Source organism: Eublepharis macularius, chromosome 7 (genome assembly GCF_028583425.1).
Source record: "Eublepharis macularius isolate TG4126 chromosome 7, MPM_Emac_v1.0, whole genome shotgun sequence".
NCBI lineage: Eukaryota > Metazoa > Chordata > Lepidosauria > Squamata > Eublepharidae > Eublepharis > Eublepharis macularius.
The window spans coordinates 111,451,873-111,473,739 of record NC_072796.1 but is presented as its reverse complement, the minus strand read 5'-3'; the positions used below and the strand labels follow the sequence as shown (position 1 = coordinate 111,473,739).

Genomic DNA, 21,867 nt, shown 5'->3' with positions numbered 1-21,867 from the left:
GGTCCATCACATTTCAGCAGTTAAAGTGGCGTGGAGCTCTGTCCCCGCCCGTGGTCCCTCCCCAAGCCGCACCGATTCGAATGTTCACGGCTCCAGCGTTCTAACCACGCCCAGCGCCGAACGTTCAGGAGGTTGTAAAGTTCTGAGACCGCCCCCGAAGCCCCGCCTCCACTCGCTTTTTCGCCACTCTGTTTACTTGTGTTTAGATAGCAACTTGGTTTTTAAAGGGGCAGAGCTCTACCCCCCTTCTCCCTCCCTACACGTTACCTAAGGTGACTTTTTCCTTTGAGAAAACACGATCAGTTCATAAATCAGACCTTCCTTCCTTTACACTTCTGTCCCTGGCTACTTCAGCTGCAGAATCTTCGGTGGTTATCCCAAACCAAGCTCCCGAAATTAAACGTGCCCAGAACTGAATTTTCAGAAGACTTTAAGCATACTAACATTGCGATCTATAAAGTTTTTGGCGTATTCTGCGAAGCACTGATGTTTTCCCTATCTACGAAAAACAGATCAATGGAAATTCGATACTTTACAAGTCTTTAAAAATTATCCATTATGTTTCATTTCTCCCTGACACTCTCATTAACTGAGTTATTTATTAGTTTGTTAGCTTTCTGGGGGATTTTATTTTTAAGTACAATGTCCAGCGGTTTTAGGCACCGGAAATAATAACAAACAACAACAACAACATAGGAAAGAAACCGCTATTTAAACCTGACTTTCGAGAAGAAACAATCTATTTACTGCCATCTGAAATAGCAAATATTCCTTGGTAAAATATATTTCTCTGTAGAAAAAAGGCTTCAAAACTAATTTTATTCTTCCTGAGCCCACATATTTCCACATGGACCATCTCTGCCCTATTCGCTATGCAAGCCCTCCCCCCATATTGTATGTACGTAAACTTTCCTGGGACCTCTTGCTTTATCGCCATTTGGATTTGCTAAGTTTTAAAAAGCCTATCCCAAGTGACCAATCACGCGTTGTTTAACTCGAGTCCCTGTATGAATTGAGACATATTACTGTTCTTAGTTAAGTTGCGGTAGGGTTGCTTTTTTCCTGGATGCAAATGGTATTCTAGACGAATACTTGCTAACTACTCATTAATGGAACGGAGTCTGGCAGGCAGACCTGCTCCTGCCCCCAGACTGACTGCTGCGGGACTGGGTCCCGAACCCCGAAACGATCCACGGTTACATCAGAAGGCGTGTTGCCCACCCCAGCCCGATACCCCGAGCGAGCTGGTGCTGACCCGCTGAGAAGGGGGAAAACCAACAAATTGGCTAGATTCGACCGCTTGTTTCATTTAAATGACGGCCGTGGAACAAATAAGATCAATAAACACGTCAGATAGAAATGGAATAAAGCAACCAAAAGAAGCCAGAAATCTTTCATTTATGAACGTCTTCACTGGTTCCTTCCTATGCAGAGCCCTTCTCAGAAAATTAACATGGTAGGATCTGGGAATAAAATCTCAAAACGTTTAAAAAGGAGCATGCCAAAGCAGAGCGAGACAACAATTAATGATTTGAAGCGCTGCGGATTCAGACGTGGGGTTAGATCGACGGATTCCTGTTCAATTTTTCCTGTAAACGGCTGTGGGTGAACACCGCACACCGCAACGTAATGCCCTGGAAAATCAACCCTGTGACATTAGAGGGAACGGCTTGCCAGTTAAGCTTGTGCTCCTAAGGATACAGACTTGGAAGCCAGTGCTATTGAAAACACTGAGACTTACTTCCGAGTAAACATGGCAGGGACCTTGCAGCTTTTATCTGAATTTTTCCTTCAAGAGCTGACCTCGAAACTGATCTCTAGAACTGGAGCAAGGACACCTCGGAGTGACTGCGCATTAAGTCTGTCCTTCACGGCCGTTCTTCTTTGTCTGTCGGAGCTACCGCAGCGAGTCAAATCCGTACTCCTTGGCACAGTTAAGGAGCAATCCTAAGCAGGTCTACTCGAATCCCAATGGGTTTATTCAGTGGGCTTACTCCTAGGAAAGCGTTGCCCTGTAAGGCCACTCTGTTTACTTGGAACGGAGCAGCTGGTGCTTGCGCTGGGGAGAGGGGCAAGTTCGAAACAGGCCGATTCCCGCCCCCCCCCGCCAGGGTTTCTCTCTCTTTCGCGGTCCCTTTCGCTGTTCTTGGGGGGGGGGGGGTCAGATGGCAACGTAAGGTCGACAGCTGGGACTGTCAAGCCAACGGGGCTGCAGCGCCCGGCCTTTCCCAAACTCTCCCCGCCACTTTGTGGGACCCAACCCAGCCCGCCTTCGCTCGCTCCTTCTCCTCGGGGGCGCCTTTCCCAGAGGTGCACTAGTCCCCCTCCTTTCCAAAGCCACTGCCGCGACGGGCGTTGTTTTGCCCGCACCAGGACTGCGCTCTGCGTCCCAAGGAACGCCAAGGCGAGAAGCAATAAATGCGATTTCAGCTTTCCTCCCGGTCCTCGGAAAAGGTAAGAAATATTCCCCTTAAAGGTTTGTCAAGGGAGGCAAAGCAGGTGCTGGATTTGGGGGGGGGGACAAAAACGCCACTTTTGGGTTTCCCGCAGGAAGGCGGGAGGGGGCCTTCCCCCACCACTTCCTCCTTGTTTCGGACCGAGAGCCGGTCCCAGCGCCTGGAGCAGAGGGCTGATGGGATGCTGAAGGGAGCCCCTTGACGGGCAGCCCAAGCGCAGCCAAGACGCCCGCCTCTCCCGGCTCAGCACCGGGCGGCGGCGGCGGCGGCGCTGGTGGCCACGGGCTCTTCAAAGGGGTCGCTCTGCCTGCCTGGAGCGACAATCCTGACTTGGAAGTCGGCCGAGTTCCACTCAGTGGGGCTTGCGGAGAGAACCTGGATGGGACCAGAGAGCGCAGGCCGCCCCGAAACGATCCCGAGATCCCCGCCTGGCCCTTGACTGCCTTGCTGTCGAATTCGGGATCTCGGGGCGGCCCCTACCACGACCCGCGCAGGAGCTGAGGCGGAAAGCGAACGGCTCGAGGTTTCCCAGTGGGGACGGGCATGGCTTCCTTTGCTCCGTTTATTCCCGACTGAGCTGAGGTCTAACACGACCCCACTCCCGCGTCCCACAGAACGAGAGTCGCAGGCTGGCTCCGTCTGTTCTGCTTTGCATTTCAGTACATTTTGGACCTCTGAGTAAAGCCCCAGCGGAACCCGCCCTCCGCGGCCCCTGCCCGGGTGCTGAGAAAGCGCTCTCGACAGACGGCCTGCTCGGGGCAGAGGCCTGCTGTCTTTCGCAGCGGGAGGACGAGGCAGCAGTTGTCCCACGGAAGGTCAGGAGTCAGGACTTCGCTTCCGAGTTCCCTTCTCATTTTGTGCGGTGCGAGAAGGGGACGCGGCCCAGCACTCGACCCTCCCTCCCTCCCGGGGCCTTTCGCTTCCAGATACGGGCCTTGATCTTGTCCCCCGCCCCAGAGCGGCCCTGCGGAAGAAGTGGAGCCATTCTCGTCCTCCCCTCGCCCGCCCAAAGAGTCGCCAACGAAGAGAGCGGCCCTCGAGGTTGGCAGGAGATGGCAGGTGCCCGTTGAAGCCCTTTCGGGTTCCCGGGACCCAATCCGCGGAAAGGAGGAAGGGGCAGCGCTGAAGTCGGCCTCAAGCGGCCGGTCCCAAAAGGGAGGGCTGGGAGGGGCTGCCTAGGAGGGAGGGGAAGGCACTCTGCACATGCCCGGAGGCCAAAGGGCCAAGAAGGCCTCGTTATGGGCCCAGAATCTCAGACAGTGGCGGGCGGGTGGAGCGCGGAGACCGGCTCTGGGGCAGGAGGGTGGCACGAGCGGCCGCGGGCCCTTGCGGAAGCTGCCTGGCGGCCTCTGATCTCGCAAGGCGGACTGGCGGCCGAGCCGGGGCCAAGGAAGCCCAGAACGGGGCAGCCTCCGGGGCGCCTTTCGCCTAGCGACGGCACTGCAGACGCCCGGCCCGCGGCTGTTCTCCCTCCGACCCGGCGGCGAGCTGGTCCTGGGCGGCCAGCCGCTGAAGCGAGGAGCCGGGCCTGCTTGGCCGGGAGGAGGAGGAGGACGAGCAGGCGGGGGCTGGGCAAGAGGGTGCCGGTGGAGCCGCCGGGGAGAGCGCAGAGCCGCAGGGCAGGCGCAGGCACCGGCGGGCGGGCGGGCGGGCGCGGGGAAGCGCGGGGCTCCAGCGCCCTCTGGAGGCGGCGGCCGGCCTGGCCTGGCCTGGCCTGGCCTGGCCTGGCGCGCGGCGGGAGGAGGCCGGGCCGGGAGCCGGGAGCCTTGGCCGGGCAGGTGCCGGCAGGACAGGGCCAGCCAGGCAGGCGCATTCCGGGGGCGGGTGTGTGCGTGGGTCTGCGCACCGAAGCGGGCCAGAACGCCCAGGATCGGGACCAGGTCACCAGCCGGCGCTCGGGGCAGCGCTGAACTGCGGGGCTGAAGTAAGAGCCGAGAGGCGCGGAGTCCAGCCAGGTGCCCCGGAAGGGTCCTAAGCCCGCGCTGCGGAGGGAATGCGGGGGACTGGCGCAGCCCGCAGACCAGAGAAGGCGGCGCCACGCAGGACTCCGGGCTCCTCAGCCTAGCCGAGCAGCGCGGCAGCGGGCCAGGCAAGGACCGCCCGAGGGGAGCTGCTTCGCCTACAATCCCGGCTTGCCTTGGACAATATCGCGCTCGGTCAAGATCCACTGCCAGAAACACGCGGCTCGCTGGGAGGATGCGGGTAATTCTCAGCCCGCAGCGCGTCCCCACGACTCCTGCACCTCTCCCGCACCGCATTCCAGGAACACGTTTTTGCATTCCAGGAACACGTGAAGTTCTGGGAAAGCCAGAGAGTATCGGAAGGTGTGAAAAGGGTCTTCTGCTGTCCGCTGGGAAAACACAGTCGCGAGTGGGTGGGGAGGACAAGGCTTACTAAATCAGCGGATGTTGCTTCTGGCAAGGCTGAATTCTGCCGCCTCTCACTGTATTTATTTTCCCCTCCCTTCTTCCAGTGAACTCCCAACTGGCGTATAGGGAGACCCTCAGTTGTATCCTCGCAGTGATCCTGTGAGGTCTTCTGGGCTGAGTGTGGGAGACGCGGGCCCAGTGGCGGTTTCAACCCACGTTTCCCCAAGCCTGCCTTGACACAGTGAGCATTAAACAGCCCGGCCAGGTATGATTAGCTCAGCTCCCTGATTTCCAAAAATGGTCGTAGGGAAGGCGGCGTAACAACCTACCTTTTGCAAAAGAAATTTACACGTATTTTTACAGCACTTTGTGCATTAGGTTAAATAGGCACCCAAAAGATTGTCTCAATTTTTGCGTAGGCAAAATGAACAAAGCTGTTCTGTATCTGGCAACAAAGGATGTATTCTGTGCACTCTTGCTTAGAGAGCAAACCAGTGTGACTTATTTCCAGGTAAGCAAGATCAAAATAGAAGGGTTTTCTTTTTTTCTGAACGAACGATCGTATGCCATATATAAGAAATAAACGGAAAGAAAAGCTATCCCAGGGTTCCAGCTAGAGCTGTAATTAATACCACAATATCAGTGTGCTGGCGTCAGCTCTTTTTTTTTTAAAAAAAAGAGCTCTCTTGCTTGCTACCAATTTCCTACTACAATAACACGACTTAGGGTCAACTTATGAAGAAAGACGCTTACGTGGGTGAGAATGCGTGTCAAAGGGGGAGAAAACGCAGTGACGGAAGGGGGAAAACCGCTTTAGCTCCTCTGCCCAGGGGGACACACGTGGGCTGCAACTCCATTCATCCCACACTGCAGATTTATTACGGATTCTCCTGAAGCTTTGCAGATTCCCAGATGTGCTTCTGCTTGGGAGGTTGGATCCTGGTCTCATCGCTGGAACTTTGGGGAAGCCTCACCTGTTCCGACTTCAAGCTCGTGCTTCCTGCAATACTCCCAGCGCGACGCCCTGGGAATCCGCAGTCTAACCGGCTTCTGGTCAATTTCATCCAGATTCCCAACTCCTGCTAAAAGAGAGGCGGGCGACTCAAGCAGGAAACAGAATCGCCCTTTTAAAATCGTATCCTTATTGCTAAGCGACCATCCAAATGCTCTCCAATTATCTAGAAATGCAACAGGAGTGGGTAATTCCTGCACGTCGCTTTAAAGTAGACAGAGAAGATTCAGATGTCGCTCAAGCACCAGAAGCCCTTAGGTTAAGGGGGGCAGTGGCTTTGATGGTAAGATCACTTATTTCTCCTACATAATGAACGGTTTTTTAAAGTGGAGATAGATCAAGATAGGTAGCCCTGTTTGTCTGTAGCAGTAGAAAAGAGCAAGAGTCCAGTAGCACCTGTAAGACTAACAAAATTTGTGGTAGGGTATGAGCGTTTCGTGCATCACAGCTCACTTCAGATATCTGAAGAAAAATGTCTTTAAAAACTAACAAAATTTATTGTAGGGTATGGGATTCCTGAGCCACAAATTTTGTTAGTTTTTTAAGTGCTTTGATTTTTACCTCTTTATCATTTATTTATTCACTTCATTTATACACCGCCTTTATCACCAACGGGGACCCAAAGCAGCTTACATCATTCTCCTCTTCTCCATTTCATCCTCACAACAACCTTAAGAGGTAGGTTAGACTGAGTGTGTGACTGGCCAAACGTCACCAGCGAGCTTCCAAGGCAGAGGGGGGTTCGAACCTGGGCCTCTCTGATCCACTCTAACCACTATACCACTCTGGCTCTCCAGCTGATTATCGTTATCTTGTTTTTACATTGCATTGTGAACCGTTTCGGAGCGATAGGGATAAAAGGCAGAGTGAAAATTAAATATTAATCATAACCCCCCCCCCCCCATTCAAACCAAACCCCCACAGAGTAAAGCGCTTGCCCTCATTGGCTGAATTGTAGCCAGGCTGCTTGCAAATGGACGCATTCTCTTCATCAGCCTATTGGCCTGCCAGTGAAGTGCAGACTATTGCCTTAGACAGTTCGTGCCACACACAACGAGCCAACGGGTTTAGGCGTAGTCCCTGGCCGCTCTCCCTACTCATTAAAGAGCATCCTTAATAATCGCTATGCCCACTCCGGCAAGCCCAGAAGCGGAAAAACACTAAATGGAGCTGCAGGCCGTATATCCTTCTATTAGGCTCGCCAGGGCGCAGCCTCTGGCGCTCATTGGCGGAACTGCGGCAGCCAAACCGTCCGCAGCTCGGGATCCGTGAGGGAAGCAGAAGTTGTCAGTTTGGCTGAGGCAAAAACTTTGCACAGGTTGAGGCTGTTTCCGGGAAGGGCGAGTCCAGGGGCGAAATGGCTAACAAAGGGCACTTTCCTGAAGGGAGCCAAGTAGACATGCAGTCAAAGGGAAGAGCTAATCTCGGACGGAGCACTGAGGACATTTCCCAGCGCGTATGGTCCGGAGAGGGTGTAAGACGTGGATGGAGAGGGAAGGAAACAGGGACGCCAGGAAGGCAAAGGGCCGGGCCTGGCTTCTGGCAGGGCGATTGTGCCAGATGGGGCTACTGCAGCCTTGCAGAACTTGGTCAAATAGAAAAAGGCAAGCAGGCTGGGGTTCCCCGGGTTGATCTGAACGAAGCAGCTCTGATGCTTCTGGCGTCCCCGCGAACGGTGTCTCAGAGCAGAGATTCCGGGGCTCCGGGCTTCTCGGGAGCGGGGCTGTTTGCCCTGGAAGCTCCGGAGAGTCTGGCAGGTAGACGCTTCCTCCTGCCCGTGATCGGAGGCACTCCAGGATTCGGCTTCCGTGTCCGAATCCCGGCACAACCCCTGACACTCAATTCCCAAACGTTTTCGCTTGCCCTTAAAGGACTGCTCTGGGACAGGAGTCTGAAGGGGTCGAAAATATGTTCGGTGGGTGTCTGTTCGACAGGAGGTGAAAAGGCGGATCGCCCGTCAATTTTAAACGATTGAGGCAAATGTCGTTGTGAAAGAGGCACAGTTTCTTCTTGCCTGCCTGGATGACCGTTTACTCACACCTGCCTGCCCATCTCAGGCCACGCGATTCATTCCACGTGTGAAGCGGTCATCGCAGATCAAACACGGCCGGAACACAAGGAAATATCAGCCTTGTTCGAAAAGCACAGCCCACACACAGTTGCCGAGAGACAGGAGGGGTTTGCAACCTTAATGGCAGCTTTACTTGAGAGTATGCAGTGCTGACCTAGCAAGGGCTTTCTTGCGAGTAAACATCTACAGGTTCCAATTACAGGGCAGGAGCGGCAATTATTACAGAGGAGCTCCAACGTAGTAAGCTGATCTTATTCGGAAATCAGTTATCTTTATGCCTTCGCCACTCTCACTCGATTCACACACCCACGAGGCAGATCTTCGGTAGTAAAAAAAAAAAGTGACTTCCCCTATCATTGGAGAATATCACTTGACACGTTTTTTAAACACAAGTTTGGCGGAGCAGCTTTTCAAAGGAAGGCGAACATGCTTAAAGCAGGTACCTTTACAGGCTCTGGGATGAATGTCTCTAGCTGTGATTATAAATAAATGCAATTAAAAGTGCGTTCCGTGACAGTCTGTTTTTTGGCAAGGCGGAAATCCACTTTCCAGGTGGAGGGCTGGAAACCCGCGGTTTAACTGACCCAGTGGGGCAGAAGGCCCAAAGGCCGGAAGGGGCGACTCCCGGTTCTCCCCAGCAAAGCTTCCGCGCCGCGCCTCTTTCAATGCCACCTTCGGACAACCCCGTGTGGAAAACGCAGATGCCGCCCGACAGCCCCAAACCAGCCCAAGCGGAGTGCGCGACTCGCGCAGATTTGAGGCTTTTCGGTCCGACTCAGTAACTCCGTCTAATTACTTACCTCGCTACGCACCTGCTGTCTAATCCGGTGTAACCGAACCGCGGGGCTGAGTTGCTCCCACCTCCTTCGCCCGAAGTTCAAGAAATGTATCTAGCCTTTAAAAGGGAACAGGATCGGGCTGCATGGGGAGCCCTGCTGCTTTAATTTAATTTATTGAGTTTTCAAAACAAAACGTTTCTATAATCTTTGGACCTTGTCCCGGAACATGGAAATATCTTAGGCTTATTTATTCCTATTGGGAAAGGAAGAAATTAAAGAAGTCGGTTTATTTTACCGTGAACCGTGAACCTGAAGCGAATCTCTATCCCAACTCCCGCGCCCTGCGTTTGGTTGCAAAGAGATCCCTGGATCTGATTAACAAAGGGGCCTCTCCTCGGCCCGCCGCAGTCCTGCGCTAAGAATCTGGGCGTCCGTGCCCGTGTGGATGGACTTTTCGGGCACAAATTACCCGCTGCAAAGTTTTATGTGGGACTCCTATTCGGCTGAGTAGAGTAGGATTCATTTCCTCATCATGTGGCTGCCCCAAACCTTGCCTGGGAAGCGAGTCCCGCACTGAAATGGGTGTGGGGGGGCGAATATTCGAGTAGATCTAAGATCAGGAAAATTCGCGTCTCAGTTCCAGGGGGCAGCGGTCCGGTCCCGCAGTTTGGCCCAGGGCTCGGGAAGACATGTGCGGGGGAGAGGCGCTGGATGTAAGGGCCTGTTCAGAAGCATCGTTCATGAGACGTGCAAAGGGGCCCTTCTGTCTCCTCGGTGCCTTCACAAAAGCGCCTCCCTCCGCATTGACTGCCTCCGTGTTTCAAAGGAATTCGTTTGTGTCCCACCTACCCGTGTCCTACCTTCAAAACGGCCCGGTCTGCCTTTGAAAGACGACACAGGATTTGGGCTGTCTGGACCAGGCGGACTGATCGGCGATGCTCAGATGTCAGATGGAGGATTCGCTAATGGGGGATCCCCTCAGTCACTTTAATGGCGTGATCCGCCTTGGGAAAGGCGGACTATAAGACTGACTGACTGACTGACTGACTGACTGACTGACTAAATAACCGTTGTCCCCAGTCTTTGAGGACAACCTAGTTAGTCCGGAGTCGTCGGATTTCAGAGTTTAAACCCAACCAGCCGCCCGAGTGAACTCGTTTGCGCCTTAGGATCCCGCACAAAAGACCTTTGCGGACGAGTCCCGGCTTCCCGCCCCCCGCGTTGCAGTTATTTCATTTACATCTAAGGCGGCCTGCAACTGCTGCCGCTCCCGTCGCGCGCTGCCCGACTCGCTGCCCGGCGGGTCGCAGCAAACTGCAAGGCGCAGCAGCCCCGCGGGAGACGCGCTCGCCTGACCGGCACAAAGCGACGCCGACGCCCCTCTCCCGAGCTGCCCAGAGCGAGGAACTCTTGCCCCGGGGCAACTCCGTCCCGACCCAACGCACTTGCTGAGCGGGGGCCAAGGCGGGACCGCCACCCTGCAGAGGTTTGTGCTTTCATCCCGGGATGCTCCCGAAAGCACCTGGCAACCCACGATCGCCATATTTAAATGCCGCTTGCTTGACTGTGCATGTGTGTGGCTGTACACGTGTCTCGGTGCGGGCTTTTGCAGAGAAACCGCCTCCCGCTGCGCTCCTGCGGCGCTCTCCAGCGGGAGCGCGGCTGCTCCCGGGCGCGGGCGCGGGCGGGGGCGGGCGGGGGAGGCGGCGGCTCTCTGCAGCCAGCCCCGGAGCGGCGCGCGGCCAGTCGCGAGAGAGCCCGCGGCGAGTGCTGCTCCTGGCCGGCGAGCCGAGGGCAAGGCCGCACCCCGGGCGGACTCTGCGCCGGCCGGCCGCCTTGGGCTCTGCGCCCGGAAGGAAGCCCGCCTCCCAGGGGCATGTGGCCGGCCCGGCCCCCTCCCGCGCCCAGGTCTCTCCCGAGAAGCGGAGGCAGGCCCGGCCGCAGCAGGATCCCGCCCGGCGTGGCTCGGAAAGAAGCGCGGCGTGCCCGGTGCGCAACAGCCCCGCGGCGGCGCCGCCTGATCGCACTTTCCTCTCCCGCTTGGCGCTTCGCGTGGGCGAAGTGCAGTTTCTCCTCCCAGCGAGGCCAAGACTGCTCTGGAGCTGCGCGTCCACAGGGAAACCGGCGCTCCCCGGGAGGGCCCTGGATTGTGCTTCTGCGGAGCGAAATGTAATTCAGCCTACAAACAGTTCAATGCAAAAGGAGAAGTTCCGTTTTTGGGGAGGTTGGGAAGGGAACGCAGCATCTTGGCATACTCTTGATGCTTTCCAATTCTGTTTCAGTGCGTGGAATAAATTCAGTAGAGCAACCAGAAACTTTTCGGCTGTCTTCTTCACCACACTGATTATAAATGTTACACATTTCCAGAATACTTACCAGAATTTCATTTTCACAACCTGTGTTGCTGAATCTGGGCATCTCTAAGAAGCCACCCCTGGCTGCTGTTTCCCAGCCTCAGTGCTCTTCAAGAACATGCAGATAAAAAGCCAGAAGAAGCCCAGCTAGGGTTGCCAACAGGCCTGGAGAAAAAATGTCCTACCCCTTTAATAGAGGCTTCTGATAGGAGCACCTGAAGAGTTTCATGACAGGGCAGCAAATAACATCATATGGCAAATAACATCTTATTAAGTCTCTATAAAAAGGACAGAACAATTTTTCCTCAAGTCACTTGGCAACCCTACCTCCGTGTAGGCAGAAAGCCGGGAGGGAAAGCAGTAGAGGGGACGAAGGCCATATCAGGAAGTAGCAGGTGCCACCAGATCCCGATATGAGTCACTCATTTCTGCTGTTTCTTTTCATATTAGAAAGGCACTATCTAAGTTCTAACGAAAAACCAACCCCATACAATAACGTATGCAAGAGGGGGGGGCCCCTGCTGTTTCTGCCATTCAAGCATTCTCTCGACAGCAAGTTTTATACGGAGCAAAGCAGACAACCCTTTCAGATGTCGTGGGGAAAGCAAGAGGAGGACAACATGTAAACTTTTTGTATTTCTGGTGTAAAGTCTGAACAGGAATTTGTTTTTCCTGCCGGGAGCACCTATTTATTTATTTATTTATGGGAACCATTTCTATGTCACATTCCCACCCAAGAGAGTTCCCAAGGCAACAAACATTTCAAGCATTTCAGATATTAAAAGCGTATGTATACGGGCATAATATTGAAATGCTACAAAATTCTAAACATTTTACCCCACGCTCGTTCCAGCATTGCAGTTTAGAATGTGACTTCTCCCCTAAGCAAGTAAAAATGTAAAAGACATCATCACTGCTAACTACTAACCCCTCTTCACTTGCATCCTACTAAATCTACAAGGACTTCTGGAAGTAGATAAAAAGGAACTACAAATGTGATCCAGGAATAAACAACAGCAGGAGACATCAGTCCCATTCAAGTTTCCTCTCCTTTCTGCTCCCTTATCAGCAGTCTTTTCCCCCACCCCTAATCAGCAACATGTTTCCAAGGACGCTCCTGCTTTATAAGGCTGCCCTCGAAGTTTCTGCTTCATAATGGGGTAGTGTGCACTGCCAGTGTAATTATTAATTTTATTTATTGTCATCTCCCACTTTCCTTTTAGGCCTCTGGGAAACATCTGGTGCCTCTATGCAAGTAAGCAAGATGACCACTACTGATAGGGGGGGGCACATTGCAAGTAACTTGTAGAGGAAAACTGAGCCAAGGTTATAGGCTGATTTATGTGGCATGGTCTGCTCAGCAGGGCAAAGCTCTCTAACACCACACCTTTAAATCCTTATAGCCTTCAGCCCGGCCTGTGTTATATTTCCATGCTGCAGCTGTGGTTTCTAACACAGAGACAATGTCTTAAAGTCACTCCACTTTCTTAAAAATATCTATTCAATGCACAAGGAAAACAGACCAACCCTTGTAGCAATATGAAGGGAACCCTTTTAGCTGTTTATTTCAGATTGCTTGTACAGAGATAAGTAATAAAGGCAAAGTTAGAACCATAATGTATGGAAGAAAGGCAAATATTAAAATTGTGACTAAAGATTGCTTAAATATATTAATGAAAGAAACATGCCTTCAAGCAACTAATCTGTATCCATAAATGGAAAAAACCCAACAGTGGAAAGAACAGAAACCAAAACTCGTATTGCATAATCACCTGTTTCAACTTTGGGGTCAAAAGTAGTGATTTTAGCAAAGCAGATCCCTCCCCCCAACACAAAATCCATTATACTGATTGTACAAATATGCTGTCTTTTCGATTTTTATCCTGTCCTTCCTCTAAAGAGTGAACAGCAAGCAATACACTCCTTTTAATTATACGGTGGTGGAAATTGCCTTTGAGTCACAGCTGACTTACAGAGAACTCTGCTGAGGTTTTCAAGGAAAGAAACTAACAGAGGTAGTTCAGCATAATCTCCCTTCATTTGCAGGTTCTTCAGCATGTTGGGTTGGATCCTGCAGATTCATTTGAGCCTTATGTGTCAGGCAACAGCTCCCTGCATCAGAGGAAAGTGCTGCTTTTAGAAGAACAGATCTACAGGATCCAACTCTATATTTATACCTGGTAGCGTTCTCTTTCAGAGTTAGTCACACAGATCCCATATCAGGGATTACACAAAGATGGATTCAGCCATCCTGTCAGCATTGGGCTTGATGAGTCCTCCACTAAAGACAAGGGAGTCGTGATGGCTAGCCCTGCAGAGATCAAGATCCTGGAAGAGCCCGCAGTCTCTGGGCCCTCAAACAGATAGGCCCATCCACCAACCCCATGGGAACAGAAAACCAAAGGGCACAGGAACAGAAGCCAAACATGGGAGTCACAAAAGAGTCCATCAGCGAAAGTCTCCCTTGGCCAGGGATCCCGCAGGTACTCCCAGAGTCCCTGGAGTGGAGGAGATGGAGAACCCAAGTAGAGGGTCAGCTCTGGTGGTGGAGTGCCTGGTTGGCTGCTCAGGACCTCTCCTTTGCTTACAAGGCTTGCGCCTATTGAGATCCATCATGAGATTTTTCAGGATGCTGGACTAAGTCCATCTGCAGGATTCTGGCCCTGGAAACAGTTGTATGCACTTGTCCTCATAAGCATCCCCAGTCCTGCCTCGGTGGTTGTTGATGTAACAGTTTCACTACCATTTGTTACTGGTTGTCTTGGCTCCATGCCTGTTTCTGCTCTAAGACTCCTGACCTGCCTGAAGAGCATCCTGGACACAGCTTGTCTGCTGGCGAGAAATGAAGAACAGCCTCCTCTTTGACCGCCAAAGTCTATGTTGGGGACTGTGTAGACAAATGTTGTCTGTGTAGACAAAAGGCATGTGTGATGGAAGTTTATAGTAAGGAGTGAGGAATTAGGTAGGGGAGTGAAAAAGCTCACTGGATCGAAACCATAGCAAACTGGATGGTGTCACCCAATATGATGATGTCACCAGCGATCAGTAAATAAAGTAAAATGGATAGATATGACCCAACATAGTTACATCACAGTGGGCAACTGAAGGCAGTTTAAATTAATAAGCAAACTTTTTTTTTTGCAAGAATATGGACTATTCTAAAAAAAAAGGCTCTTTAATCACTGCTCATTATCCTTATGAGAAACAGTGAGCAGTTGTCTAGCAGCAGCAGCAGCATGCTTATATTCTGCCCTTCTGGACAGATTAGTGCCACACTCAGAGCAGTGAACAAAGTCAGTGTTATTATTGTCCCCACAATACAGCTGGGGAGCTGGGGCTGAGAGGAGTGGCTTACCCGAGGCTACCTGCTGAATTCATGGCAGTAGTGGGAGTCAAACTAGCAGAGTGCTGATTCACAGCCCAGCCACTTAACCACTATGCACAGGTCCATGTGCTGCTTAATATCTAGGGCAGAATGACACAGCAGGCAGTTTCTCCGATCGCACAAGAGGATAGCCTGGTCAATTCCCTCAGCAACAAGTTTCACAGTGGAAGGAGTATAGCAGATCTTGGTGGTTAATCACAAGTTACAGGCTTGGGATTGGCTGTCTGGTAGCACTTGATTCCCTAGCCCAGGAGGCTTTTGATGCCCCTACTAAAAGTTCCCGCAGTTCCCTCTTCCAACCAGTGGTTACAATGGGTACAGGCGACAGCAACCAGTGACTGAATCAATGGGATTCTATTTGGACAGTAGCTTTGGCTACACAAAACAATGAAGAAAAAATGAAAAGCTATGGAGAATTATAGGAAAATGGATCTACATAAAATATGTATGGAAATAAATAGTTTTAACCCAGCTCTCATGGTTGAACCCAAGTCTAGGGCAGAATTATACAACTTATCTAGAAGTGGTCCTTATTCTGGCTTTCCTACTGGATTTTCCTGTGGTCCTTGTGGCCATCAGAGCTTTAAGTTAACTTTGCCTGATGTTCTGCCTGTACTTCTGCTTAAGGAGGGTCTGGCCATAGTCATTCCTGCTTGGGAAACCTTGTTCAGTGGTTACTGTAATCCCATCACTGTCTTCCACATTCTATGCAAAGTAGTTACCTGCCAAGTCTGAAATTCCTTAGGCAAACAGTTTCTGACACGGTCTTCTTCCATTTGACCCTACTCATCATTAATATCTTCTAGGTAAGAGGAGTGGAAACCCAGAACAGATTCTTGTCAGTGGTGGCATTTGTGCCTATGAGTTTCTCTCTCTCCAGAGTATGCCAGGCAACATCTTTGCTGAATTTTCATCTCCAAGTAATGATTTACATGCTTGTAATATTAGCTGCTCAGTTTCTAAATTCTAACCGGTTTTGTTGAAAACGTTTGACATTTTACATCTTTTTTGCAGAGATTTTTAAATAGTTGATTGTTCACTGCTTTGAACGTTGGGAAAAGCTGCTTATAAATTTGATAAATAAGTGATAACTCTGTTTTTGGATCCAGGGTTCTACTCAGGAGACAACCTTGGGAAAGATGATCAGCAGGCAAACCAGATCTTGCTATATGGGGACCTCTGAGATTCATTGTGAAACAAGAAGCTCCTATTTTTGGAGCTACCAGTATAGAAATATTTCCTTTCATAAATGACAAAAACTACATACACACTTTAAAGTAAACCCCCTATCCTTTACATTTCATTAAATAAAATGCTTCGAGTCTAGAATGTGGGGTACTTTACATATTGCCAATCATGCATAGTGTGGCTTGGAAAAATTTGGCCATTATTACTTTTGAATTGGGCAACTTCTAAGATAGTGGACAGTAGATCAGTGATCATGTTGGCATGCCTGCTGTTCAACATGTAACCATGTTATGACAGAATCCATTTTAGTCTAGGCTTCTTTCATAGTTTGCCTCTACCCAATCTAAATTTGGTACCTAATATTAAAGGATGGTATCTATAACATCTGGTTTAGTATTATTTAAGCTCAGCATGGATGAAGAAATAAATTTCCTTGCAAGGTTATTTTGATTTGGACAGGACTGTTGGATTCTCCCCCTTCCGGATAAACAATGCAAACTACAGAGGAAGAAGTAAGATTTCTTTATCTGCTAGATAAACTGTTGGCATTTTATTCAAGGTTTTCCCTGTATGTCTATGGATGAAGACAACATGAAATATTAATACAACATCACACCATCTACAACAGTTAATATGCATATATGACATATTTAAAGTCAGTTATATTCTATTATGCATTATTTTTTCTTTTTCTCAGCTTATGGTAGGAATTGGTAGTCAAGTCTATTTTATCTATAGTGCACATAGTTGCTTGGAAACCTCCTGGCTATATGATAATTCTATACAATTACACTTCTGGCATTACATTTAATATTAATGATTGTAAATGAATTATAGTCTGCTTTTCTCAATGAGACTCAAGGTGGATTACATAACGTAAGTCAATATGAACTATGGCTGGAAAATCTTATAAACACTGCAGTAGGTTATATGCTTTCCATATCCCTTTTCCAAAGTCTTTGAACCATTCAGATACCAGTACAGGCAGGAGCCTGCTCTTCTTCTCCCCCCTTCCTTTGGGGTATGGGGCATTGAGTTGTTGGGGCACTCAGCATGGAGTCCAGGGCAACTGCCCCGTTGTCCATTGGCTGTCTGACAGTCTGCCCTTGCTAATGTCACTTTACTATGATGATATCATGTTTAGGGTTGCCAGCCTCCAGGTACTGGCTGGAGATCTCCTGAAATTACAACTGGTTTCCAGGCCACAGAGATCAGTTCACCTGGAGAAAATGGCTACTTTGGGGGGTGGAGTCTATGGAATTATGCCATGCCAAGGTTTTTTCCCTCCCTAAACCCCATTTTCTCCAGGTTTCACCCCCCAGATCTCCAGGAATTTCCCAACTTGGAGCTGGCAACCCTAATTTCATGTTACTTCCTGTCATGTGTGTGCAACTCAGTGGGTTGCATCCTGCCTCATGGGGTTAAATGTGAGTCCTAAATCTGGAAGGAACAGATATAGTAGTGCAAGATATTACCCCTCACCAAAGAGTGGATAATAAGCGATAAAACTAGGAGAAGCTGCTGAAGTCTTCTCTGTCTCCTTGCTGCCGGGTTTCCGGAGAAACAAATATTCTTTAGGTTGGGTTGCGGTTTCAGTGGTGATTTCAGTGGACACCCAGGTTCAAATCCCCATTTTGCCATGGAAGCTTGCTGGATGGCCTTGGGCCAGTCACATAGTTTCAGCCTAATGTGATGACCTCACAGAGTTTTTGGGATGATAAGTGGAGGAGAGCCATGTAAGCTGATTGGGTCCTCAAAGGTGGGTATAAGAAAATTAATATATAAATCAGAATGTCACGGAGCGTTATGAATTTTTTTAGACAACCACAAAATAATGATGGGGGGGCTGGTGGATGGGAATTGAGCAGTTTGCTTAATTAACACCCACACTCCTGAGATGGAGAAAAGTTCCTTTTACACTGGAAAGTTTAGCTGTCTAGGCTTGCCAGCCTCCAGGTGATAGCTGGAGATCTTCCGGAATTACAACTGATCTCCAAGCAACAGAGATCCCCTACAGAAAATGGCTGCTTTGAAGGGTGTACTCTATGGAATTGTACCCCACTGAGTCCCCTCCCCAAACCCCACCCTCTTCAAGCTCCGCCCCCCAAATCTCCAGGAATTTCCCAAGCTGGACCTGGCAACCCTAGGTATGGCAGCCTAGGTAACACCACCAGCAGCATTAAGCAGAACTTTGCCTGTAGTGCTACTGTTAGGAGGATGGGGGAATTAACAGCTTGCTCATAGTTAGAAAACTACATAACCCAACATACAATCCTTCCACAGAACAAGCCCTTAATGCCGCGAAGCATGTCGGGCGACAAAGATCTTTCAAGCATCTAAGCGCTCCGCCCATTATGTCACATGATGTGTCGTGACGCAAGGAGCTACAGATACCTGACGCAGCCGGTCTGTGGCAACTTTCTCTTCCGGCTTCGAGGGGGAGGAGGATCCGATTGGCTTTTGGGAAGACCAATAGCAGCTTCGTATTGTCCATTGAGAACCAATGGAATTATAGAGAGGGCTGTCCCTGTAGAGTAGCAAGTTAGTTTTAGTGTGGAAGTCCGCGAGCGGACAGGGGGAGAAGTCAGTCTCTTTTAAAGGGCCAGCAGAAGTGGGGAGAAAGTTGAACAGAGTTTCTAGCGGCGGGGTTTGGCTAGGTCCTGTCAGGGTGATAAAACACGCCGCGTCCTGGTGGGGGGTAAAGTATCTCGGGAGCCGCCGGCCGCAGAATGGAGCATGCAGCGCCTAAAAGGTAAAGACTGACCGCCTCCCCGCCTCGCGAGAATGAGAGACCGGGGCGCGAGGGAAGGTTTGTTTGGGGCATGAGGAGAGGGGGAGGCTTGCCTAGGCCGCACCTCAGAGCTTTTGCCTCCCCCGCCCTCCTCCTGGGGTCTGGGGAGGGTCCTCTGCGCCAACTGTTGTCGCTCTCGCCTCCCTTTCGCTGCCTTGAGAAGAGCCTTTTCTGTCACTGCATAATGAAGTGAGAATGGCCCTTCGGGTTTTAAACGCAGCCTGTTCAGATGCCCCGGAAGGTTTCTTTATGTAGACATTCACACTCCCCAAGGGGGACACAAAACGGCTCACCAAATTTGTCCTCTCTCCATTCTAACCTCCCAGCCCCTCTTGAGGTAGGTTAGGCTGAGAGAGAGTGACGGTTCCAAGGTCACCTAGCAAGCCTCATGATAAAGTTGGGGATTTGAACCTGGGCCTCCCAGGCCCAGATCCTAATTCTGACCCCCATGCCATTCTGGCAGTCCCCTCTTATGTAAAAAATATTGCACAGGTGCATCCCCCTCTTCCTAAAGCTGTATTCCTGAGAGAGTAGAGCCAGTGCTTGGATATGAAGTTCCTTGTGTGAACTCTCTCTCAGCCTAACCTACCTCATAGGTGGTTGTGAGAATAAAATGAAGCAGGGATGACTATGGATGCTTCCCCGAGCTCCTTGAAGTGGTGGACTAGGAGCCCAAATTGCTCTGGAAAAGGACACAGCCGCTCTCACCACTACACTCCCCTGAAGGAGCATCACAGAGCCACCTGAAGAGAAGTGAGGCAGTGCCCTGCTCCTCCTTGCTGGCCACACTGTGCTCGAGCTCAGAGGTTGAAGCCAGGGGATGTTGTGCCCATGTCCTTCCTTGCAGGTGGAAGTTAATAATTTGAACCTCCCAGATCCTGTTCTGACAAGTGCTGTGCTTGTGTTCCTTCTTGTCAGCTAAGCAGAGCACCACCATGCCTGCAGGGTGAAGCTGGCTTCTGGGCCAGTAGAGCAAAGCCAGGTGCTGTTGTGCTTCTCCTTACTGCCCCCTTACTGTGCTTACTGTGCTACTCCTTACTGGGGCTTAGGGCAGAGATCCTGGGGGATTTTTCTTGGTGAAGTAAATGATCAAGCTATCCCGGCTCCTTGGATGAAGGAAGATTTAACAAGCACCCAGTGGCATTTTAAAGGCTGACAAAATTTATTGTACCATAAGCTTTCATGAGTTAGAGCTTACTGTATCTATTGCTGCTAGACTCTAATCTAATTTTGCTGCAGTGGACTACCATGGCTGTGCCTCTGGAATTATCTTGGAGGAGGGAGTGATGCATAATAATAATGATAAAAAGATGTCCTTGTTCTCTAGGATCCATCCTGACACTTGTGTGTCTGTATAGCAGAGGCTAAAATCCACCCACAATAAAGTTTGACTTTGTCACACATGTAGATGTTAAAAGGATTATAGGTTTGTGTAGGAATAATGTTTTCAGAAACTCTTTCATGGCGGCCTTATTTAACACCATTACTGTGAAGACTGTGGGAGCGATAGTGAAATTTTTCTTTTCAATGGGAGGTGGTATGGTTGATCCTGTTATCAAGCTGTTTGGGAGTAAGGTGATCCCCAGTTTGTTTTATGGGATTGAAATATGGGGTTGGGAAGAGAAGATTCTGGATCAATGGGAAACAATTCAAAATTACTTTATGAGACAGATCCTTGTGTTGCCAAAGGGTTCTCCAGTTGCATTAATGAGGGCTGAACTTGGTATTCCATCTCTGAAAGCTAGGGCAAATTTTAGAGTTATATCTTATTGGAAGAAAAATCTAGAGTGCCCTCAGGATTCATTGGGAGGCCAAGTTTCTGTTCTCTTTTGAATCATGTTAAAACCTATAAGGAATATTTGGGATTTATACAGTCCAAGTACGTAATACTGAATGACCTGATCAGAACTAATAGATCAGGTCATGAGTTGAGGGATTGGGTCTTTAAAATGGACAGGAATATTGATAGATATGCAGTTGTTCAATCTAAAGTGGCCCCTTAATTTTTTTTAAAAAAAGATCATATTAGGTCACCATTCCTTAGGACCTTAACAACAGTGAAATTAAGGATGGCCTTTACCAGCTTAAGATTTCAAGCTATGCCTTCCGCTGTTCATACGGGCCGCTTCTTAAGTGTTCCCACTCCTCTACGACTTTGTGTGGTAAGCGAGAAGTAGATGGATTTGATTCATTATGTCCTGAGATGTCCTCTCCTTTTGGATCCCAGAAACAAATTTATTTCTAATATTTTGTCCTTACGGGAAGGGGTTTCAGATGTGGAAAAAGTAATATTGTTGTTAGCTGATGAGGACCTTTATGTTTCTGATAGAGTTACTTTGTATGCATTAGCGACAAGAAAGATCAGACTGAAATGTATGGAATAATAGTACAATTATGTTTTGAATATGTTTTAATCTGAATCTGACCCTGTGTGGCTGTGTTCTGTACTATGCTGTATTATGTTATGACCTATGGTCGATACAATAAATTACTACTACCAATAGATTTGTGGCTTAGGAACAATTACCCCCCCTCCCCCCAGTATTTGGTGATTTTGAGAATGTGCCCTTGGTGTGATTTCCCTCTTGGAATGCCCCACGCATAGTCCCATCAGTGGTTCAGTGGCAAGGGTGAAGAAGAGTCTTTCTCTCTCTCACGCATATACATACAACCACCCACTTAAGACCTCCCTGTTAGTCCCTCCCATGTGGCAGAGGGAATGTTTTCCTGACACCCCTTCACCCGCGTTGATGCTCTTGAGGGAGACCTCCTAAGGCATCTGACCCCTGCTTCCTTGAAGGGGTGTGGGAATGGGGGCGTGGGTAATATGCCATTGCTTGTCTTGTCTGAATTACCATGTGCTTTCTGGAAGTAGAATGAAAAAAATGGTCTGTGTCAGGGGATGATGCTGGAATTCAGTTAATCAAGCATTTGATGTAGGAGGGGGGAGTTTACTTGCTGGATACTAACAATGCAATCCAAAGAATACTTTCCTGAGAGTAAGGCCCATTGAATTAGACGTCAGTAGGATTCTGGCCAGATCTGTTTAGGATTGTTCTCTGAATGGGGACTTAATAAAAATAAAAGAAAGAGGGAAGTGTAGTATTTTACAACACACCCACACACACCTCTGGTCTACATATGTCCAAATGATTGTAGGGAAGAGAGAAAACGAACTCTAATCACTAACTATATTAGTATGAGGAAAACAGGCTGCGCAGTCTCTGAGTTCATTCCTTAGGCTGAGAAGGTAATGTTCAGCAAACCAATTGGAAGCATGATTGTGACTTGTGCTGCTGCTGGACACCTTTGCCCTGGCTTAAAAGATTGTCTTGGACACTCTTACTGATTAGGGTAGTTACACACACTAAGCCCCTTTTGCTATTGATAGGTGTCAGAGTATTGGTTTATATTGGGGGGGGGCTAGAAGAAACTTACTGGTTTTTCAGTCCTGAATGTTAT

At 49.7% G+C, this 21,867-nt stretch overlaps 1 protein-coding gene across 1 annotated transcript in view; it reads left to right on the top strand.

Annotated features, from left to right (window-relative positions):
• The first annotated feature begins 18,196 nt into the window (after window positions 1–18,196).
• The window catches only part of STK3 (serine/threonine kinase 3), a 165,027-nt gene continuing 161,356 nt past the window's right edge, over window positions 18,197–21,867 (top strand). The window contains exon 1 of the mRNA XM_054984799.1: window positions 18,197–18,366. Coding sequence (XP_054840774.1) covers window positions 18,344–18,366 — 23 coding nt within the window. The 5' untranslated portion in view covers window positions 18,197–18,343. The remainder of the gene's footprint in view (window positions 18,367–21,867) is intronic.